Raw genomic sequence first — 8,026 nt, forward strand, 5'->3', positions numbered from 1 at the left:
CGGAAAAAAAATTCTGATCCGTGCATGCTCCCCCTCCTCAAATAACAAAATTATTCTTCAAAATCCCCTGTAAAATTTTCAGGATCTCCGCATATATACTAAAAGATTCATTGGCGCTTGCGTTCGATAATAAATTCGCGTTAAATGTTTGGTCTTTTTACCTTCATACCGGGCATACCCACTGTGTGAATATAATCGTCGTCCATATTCTGTCAATATTAAGTCAATTATGATGTTTAAATACGTTTCTCAAAATAAAATGCACATGCCAAAAAACAACATGTGGCGAATCAAACTATAGGCAACTTTTAAAGATCTGTATTTGCATATATACATGTAGTATAGTACTTTGTTTCTTTTATCAGTGTTTATACATCTAATATTGTACCATTATCAGGTATCAATTTTTTGTGTTATATCACAAGTATGACGCAGCTACGACGGATGACCTAATCGTTGCTTGCAACGAGCTCGTCTCTAGTTTTCTGTACTTGCTCTCTTGGTGATCATCAAATTCTATTTTTGGAAAGGCCGCTTAAACTAAAATCGGGTCACGTGAATTTCTGTGAACCGCCCATATAACATTTCGTTGTTGGTGGCACCGTATTGTTAACGTTTAGTAGAGATGGTATGTAATTTATGCCTAAAATGTATTTTAAGCTTTGATGTAAGCAATAATTTTAAAACTGCGGAACGATACAGACATTATAGAATGATGCATGCATTGCATTATGCATTTGTCGATTTAAAAAAATACAAAGCGGGCATCAATACCCAAATGAGCAACGCTCATTTATTTTCTTTAATATTAGAACATGAAAGTGTGTGCCTTCTTTCAAAGTAAATACAAATGTACACATTATAGGCTTTGTTAAACAATCTTGCAAACTGCTTGGAGTAAATAATATCAACATCAAAAATAAATACGTAAAGTATTTTGCTGCTTTGCTAGGTAAAAATGTCAATACCTCTATTCCATTTAACTTATCATTATTAATCCATGCTAAATTTTAAAATATATTCATAATTTTACATTTCTGTGCAAATAAAACAAAACCATAGAAAAAGGAAATGCACATTAATGTAAAATACATTATTTGGAAATCAACTTTCGTTTTGGATAAATTATCTTATTATAACATCCTTTATCATAAGCCAACGATAAGTCTAATCATATCATGAGATTGCGTTCTCAACTCTGTTTTAAACATACTCATATGAAAATAAAAGTTGGGAAATCCACTTGTACATACGAGTTTATAAAGATTAACTGAAATTTTATTTACTTTATATCGAATCTTGATACCCACATAAAAACATAGCACTCTATAGAAATTCGTCGATATATCCTCCCTTTTTAAGGGAAGAGTAACTTTGACTATAAGCTTTATAAAGTCAAATATACAAATAATTGAGCCGTGTCGTTTCTGATGTTGTTGCGTCAAAAATTAAGAATCAGGATACTTAAATTATATAATAGTGTTGTGTTGTGTTGTGCATGTGCTATGCCTAAATAGTAGTCAGGGTTTGATACATCGTGCACGAGCCGGAGGTTATTATTATGCCGACTGTTGAATATACTGACGTGCTTTGCTTTAAGTAGCTGTGACGTCTGAGTATTGACTAGGCTAGTCCCTAAAAATAATCACCGGAAAAGCAAGCGTTTGTTGTTGTTGTTGTTGTTGTTGTTGTTGTTGTTTTCAAATTAATTAATTGATTTGATTGTTTATTTAATCAACAAGTTGTTGTTCAATAAAAAGTCAACAAAGGTTTATGTTCTTTTCAAGAAATGAGAGACGTTGACCTTACCGAGAAAACTCGAAATGTTTAGCAGATGAAATCTCATTTTTTTTTTGTACATTCTTTATAAAGCGTCGTTAAAAAAAGCGATTTTGTGATCCTCAGAATTTCTTTGAAATTCAAAAGTTTATCAGTTACTTTATGTGTAAAATTACCGTCAATAATGAAGTGTTTTTGAAAAGATTAATATAATTTTAATTGCTTGATGTCAGTCGTGTATGTCTACGTTTTTATATATATAGAATACCATCAATAACATTATTTTGTTTTCACTTGGACTGAAATGTCACACTTTCATTGGTTTAAACATAACACGTGATTGCCTCAAATATCTCTATATTTGTTCGGTGAGAAATAATATTAGGCAATATGGCCGTCACTGGCCGACGCTTCGCTTACTCATTTCGACATTTCATAGTATTTAATACATAAACCGCATGCCGTAAGTTCTTAAAGTATTTGGAGTAGTTGCCCTTCGAAATTCTTTAAAATTAGAGTAGTTGCCCTTAGAATATTGACATCACATTGTTTTTTCTGGAGCAGAACAAAATGGCAGCGTCGAAAATTGCTCAAATCTATGCCGAGAAAAGGGAGAAAACATTTAAAATTGAATAGCCACAAAACATTGCAAGTAAACATGGGTGAAGCAAATATTTTTAAAGAGACACACAGTATTTGAAAGGTGAGATTGAAAATTTTAAAGAGTTTAAATAAGTTAAATTGGACGAGATGTTAGGCATCTTGTACATGGCTTTGCGTAGATTATCGCTATTTGTGAATAAATATGTCGCCTGATAGTCCTCGGGAAAACAAAACACTTATTAGGTTAGTTACTGACTCACTACGGAAATATATTGGGTTGATCAATCTCATAGACAGCTCGGCTTCGCCTCGCCATCTATGAGATTGATCAACCCAATATATTATTACTTATTAGGTTGGTTACTGACTCACTACGGAAATATATTGGTTGATCAATCTCATAGATGGCGAGGCGAAGCCGATCTCGAGCTGTCTATGAGATTGATTTACCCAATATATTTCCGTAGTGACTCACCTTTCATATACTCTTTAAAAATCTTTGCTTCACCCATTTTTACTTACAATGTTTTGTATGAGTAATGAGGAATCGAAATGAGTAAGCGAAGCGTCGGCCAATGACGGCCAGCCATATTGCCTAATATTATTTCTCACCGAACAAATATAGAGATATTTGAGGCAATCACGTCCTATGTTTAAACCAATGAAAGTGTGACATTTCAGTCCAAGGGAAAACAAATTTCCGTAGTGAGTCAGTAACTAACCTAATAAGTAATAATACAGGCACGTTGCGTCGATTTTGAAAGGGGGGGGGGCGGACTCATCAGAAAAAAGGGCTATTTCCCAAAACTTCAAAATCCTAATCCGGGGGGGGGGGGGGGGGGGGGGCTAGTCTATCTATAACTTATAACTTCGATTTCTCTCATTTCTATTCCAATCTTTTACATACTCCAAAAAAGGGAGGGGGGGGGGGGCAACTCCATGATAATTAAATCTTTACTTTGTAAATTTATGAAAATTATTTGCTGCGAGAAAAAGTGTTATATACCAGTGTAGTGCATACTGTGACGTGATTTATAAACAAATCAAAATAAAAAGAAGTTAGCAGATGAACAAAATGTTTAATTTGTAACAGTTGTGATCTATTGATGAAAAATTCAATCACTGCAATTGAATTTTAGACTTCAAAGAGAGATTATTTGCTAGTAGCAGCAATTGACTTTGGAACAACATTTTCTGGATACGCATTTTCATCAAAACATGATTTTGTGAAGGACCCAACAAAGGCTAGCCTAAGACGATGGATAGACCCTATAAGCTCGATGATGCACTGCAAGACTTCGACGTGCATTTTATTCACTGAAGATCAGGAGGTTGATAAATTTGGATTTGAGGCAGAGGCCAAATACTTGAACCTGATTTCTGACAATAACCATAACAATTGGTATTTTTTCAAAAAATTTAAGATGTCGCTTTACGAAATGCAGGTAAATTACTTAAGTACCTATCATTCTTGTATATATAAATAATATATGATATATCTATATAATTGCAGCAAAGATGGTAAAATCATTACTAGTACTCATATCAGACTGAGTTCTGCAACATTCAATTAATATGTTCTTTTTTTTTTAAGTCAGAGGATCAACAACTTTTAATTAAGGATGACAATGGCAAAGCAATGTCCGCCCTAGTTGTATTTTCTGAATCACTTCGATATTTAAAACAATCTTTGTTGGATGAAGTCAAGAATCAGTTCATCAATATTGAATTAAACGAAATAAAATGGGTAATTACAGTACCAGCTATCTGGTCTGATCCTGCAAAAGCTTTCATGAGGAGAGCTGCGATGAAGGTATTTTTAAATAATATTTTGTTTTCGACAGTTTTCATATAAATCTCAAATTAAGTTCAAATAAACATGAAATAATCAAATCATCAGGTTAATATAAACGAAAACGCCTTCTCTATATTTTTGAGATATTTTGAATTAACAACATTTTCAAAGTAATGCATAATTATATTATTAAATCGGAAAATTCAAGCACGCCCCTTGCAAATCTGTTTTCTAGCTGCAATATGAACGCAACTGAATTCTTAATAGAAAATTACAAGCCTATATCATTCAGTAAAGATTCTCTCTCTCTCTCTCTCTCTCTCTCTCTCTCTCTCTCTCTCTCTCTCTCTCTCTCTCTCTCTTTAGCAAATTTTATTGAAAAACCTTTTAATGCAATTTATCACAGGCAGGAATAGACTCCGAGATGCTAACAATAGCATTGGAACCTGAAGCAGCAGCGCTGTATATTAAACACATTCCTGTAGAGAAAAGAGTGGATGAAAGTAAGGAAGGAGTTTTACAGGTCTTTTGTCCTGGAACAAAATACATCATAGTGGACGCTGGGGGTAAACTGTTTGTTAACATACATTTTTATTTATAGAGAAATAGACCATTCCATATTTTACGTCAGTAATATAGGTTAGAGGCTAATTCAATTGAAATTTGTGTTTCATTGTACATGTAGGTGGTACAATTGACAGCTGGAAGACGGTTACGTTAGAGAACTCATTAAAGCAACTGGAGGAAACTGGGGAGGTACGAGGGTCGACGAAGAATATATGGATTTTATCAAATCTATCAATGGTGAAGATGTGACAAAACATATTGAAGAAAGCAAACCTGACGTGTTTTTTGAAGCCTGTAGAGAGTTTGAAATGGCTAAACGTAGAATTAAACCGATGTCTGACGATAAATTTACAGTTAAAATCCCGTGGTGCATCGGGGAAGAGTACAAAAATTATAACGAAGGTAAAAGCTTAAATTTATTAGAAACTTGTTTATCAAGGAGTGGTAAACAAATAGGGATTTCATTTAACAAAGATAAATTGCGATTGGCACCACTGGATGCAGAAGAATTCTTTAAACAATCAATCACTGAAATATCTAATCATCTTACGAAACTATTTCAAAATAAGGACGGAAAAGGCATCTCCACCATAATTCTTGTCGGTGGTTATGCAGAATCTCCAATGCTTATCGAAGGAATCAAATCCAACTTTCCTGAAATGCGTACGGTTATTCCACAAGAAGCATCTTCGTCTATTTTGCGTGGCGCACTCATTTTTGGTCACAACCCCAGTCTTATAAAACAGAGGCGGAGCAAGTACACCTATGGTATTTGTGTGAACAAAAAATTCAATCCTTCCGAACACGATGAAAAACATAGATATGAAGAAAATGGAGAATATCGATGTGGGGGATATTTTAGTAAACTAGTAGAGGTTGATGAATGTTTTGATGTTGGAGAATCTCAAATTGAAAAACGATATCGCATGAAGAGGTGTAAAGATGAGGGAAATTTGAAATTATATGCCAGTACATCGAAATGCCCTAAGTATGTTGATGAAGAAGACTGCTTTTACATTGGGCATATTCTCTCTCCAGGGCACGAGTTTGTCCCTGAAGAATATATATATATTAATGTTTTCTTTGGAGACACGCAAATTTTCTTCCTAGCTGACCAACCAAAAAGTGAAAAGACGGCTCTTTGCTATCTTGGACAATAACGAAAAAGCTACACATACCATTTACACTTACCTGTTCCTGCCTAAAAGCGTTCAATGATGATATGAAGATCGATTATTTAAATCATTAGTTGGATTTTAAAAAATTGCTTTTGTATTAATCACCTGTTTAGGTTGGTTTTTCTTTTTTGTCACCTTTTGTCTGGTCAACTAAGCGCAATTATCATTCTCAGTGACCATTGAACTTGAAACATGCATTTACGAGGAGGTTTTTGCATGATACATAAAACTCAGTATATCATTTATATTATATTCTTCTATATCATATATAATATTATTTGCATTTAAGTTATTTCAATCTCGCTATCTGTACATTTTTGATGCAACTACACAATGTGTTTAATATGTTATTTCTAATGCAGTTGTTTCACGATACCTAGGCATACTTGTAAAAGTGTCATAATTTCAATATCTTCTAGAACAATTATCAGTTATTGAGCTTGACAATGTTTTCTGAAACGCTCTTTAGTAAGTAATTCCTTTTTATGGTTTCGTCATCATAATTATTGCTAAATCCCCTTTAACGGGGCATAGTCACAATTTTGGTCAAAAATTATTTTTCCGGTTTTAATGTTTACAATGCATAAGTAAGGTATTTTTAATATGCAACCACAAATTTGAGGGTCATGTGTTGAGTTATAAGCGAATTACAGAGCTTTAAATCTTTAAAACTATGTAAACAAAGCTTTTGTTTACATTTTGAATGTTAATGAAATGCCCAATTTTAGACCTTAAATGAATGTGTTAAACGTTAGAAAATGTTTATTTATGCTTCATGAATAAGAAGATGGACAAATTAGCTTAAAAAAAGATTTTTACTGGTATATTGAACCTGTATGTAAATAAAAACAGGGCATGAGCCTTGTTTACATAATAAAGAATAGCGAGCGCTGTATCTTGCTTATTTAAACAATAAAATGCTTTCTTTGGTGATTCATTCGGGATAGGAAGGTAGCGGGTTATGTAAATAATTTTTTTCTGCAATAATCGCTACCTTCATAACCCACATGAATCATCAAAGAAAGCATTATATTGTTTATATTTACATCTTTCTTTTAGCTAATTGATAAATTGAAGTTAGTAAAATTCACGAAATTACTGTTAATGTACATAAGTACGTTTACTTAGCTAAAAGAAACAGCTAAATCGTCTCTTGTGAGACTTTGAGATTGACATCATGATTATTTCATGCAGTCCGTGATCTTTCTTAGGTCGCTGTAGATTTCGACCAATCGATAAACAGGGGGTGTCAATTTCAGTCACGGCACTTTTTGGTCAGTTTAGGCGCTGTAGATTTCGACCGATCGATAAACGGGGCGTGTAGATTTCAGTCTGGTTGTGTCTATAGAGCTATGAATTAACTATAAGTTGCAGTAAGAAATAGAGGTAAAAATACTTGGTATATATAAATGTAGCTTAATGACTGACTCTCAAATTTCATTTGATCATTAGAAATGCATTTCTAAAGCATTGTAAATAATAAAAACAGATAAAAAGAATTTGACCAAAAATAATGCCCATAATTGTATCAAATTCAGAATATCAGACAAGATTTTCTAGACGTATATTTTTTTAAACAAAGCATGAAGTGTAAATGATGTCCACCTTTTAATAATAATATTTGTGTCGAGTTTGGCTAGCAATAAAGTCTAAACACCAAAACAGCAATTGCAGTTCTTTTTCTACGAGTTCTTTCAATATCCATATGTACTTGCTTACAGTAGATATATTCCAGTATATGCCTAGAAAAAATGTTCATTGAACGTGGAAACTGCTAATTGTCCGGGCAGCTGTCGGGACCTACGACGTGAGTATTATTACTGCCGATCGCAAGGAAAACGTATGTCTGGTGCACGATAATCGTAAGATGGAAGTACGGTTACTACGAGCATCGCACGTTGCGAGTGGAATCCCGTCTTTAAGGTCAAGATCTTGTAAATGAAAGGTGCCTACAAGTTTATGAAATTCAAGATATAAACTCTTTTAATGATGCTTCATAACATTATCTTTGTTTCATAGGGTGTAAAATCATCTTTTAAACAATCATTTTTTTATGAAATATGAAGGATAAAAGTAACAAATATCAGAGTTAAGTCCATTTTTT

The 8,026-nt window shown here is 33.4% G+C and overlaps 1 protein-coding gene across 1 annotated transcript; it reads left to right on the top strand.

The window, feature by feature from the left end:
• The first annotated feature begins 587 nt into the window (after positions 1-587).
• LOC136274366 (heat shock 70 kDa protein 12A-like) lies at positions 588-7,584 on the top strand. Its single transcript, XM_066080973.1, has 5 exons — positions 588-628; positions 3,522-3,827; positions 3,977-4,195; positions 4,584-4,743; positions 4,863-7,584. The coding sequence occupies exons 1-5, from the start codon at positions 626-628 to the stop codon at positions 4,991-4,993; spliced, it is 819 nt and encodes a 272-aa protein (XP_065937045.1). The 5' UTR covers positions 588-625; the 3' UTR covers positions 4,994-7,584.
• Positions 7,585-8,026: the final 442 nt, after the last annotated feature.

The sequence above is a fragment of the Magallana gigas genome, chromosome 4, assembly GCF_963853765.1.
Source record: "Magallana gigas chromosome 4, xbMagGiga1.1, whole genome shotgun sequence".
NCBI lineage: Eukaryota > Metazoa > Mollusca > Bivalvia > Ostreida > Ostreidae > Magallana > Magallana gigas.

Excerpts from the sequence above, each read along its gene's own strand:
- LOC136274366 (XM_066080973.1), top strand. Across the intron at positions 3,828-3,976 it reads TGTCGCTTTACGAAATGCAG|TCAGAGGATCAACAACTTTT; the intron begins GTAAATTACTTA and ends TTTTTTTTTAAG. Across the intron at positions 4,196-4,583 it reads TGAGGAGAGCTGCGATGAAG|GCAGGAATAGACTCCGAGAT; the intron begins GTATTTTTAAAT and ends AATTTATCACAG.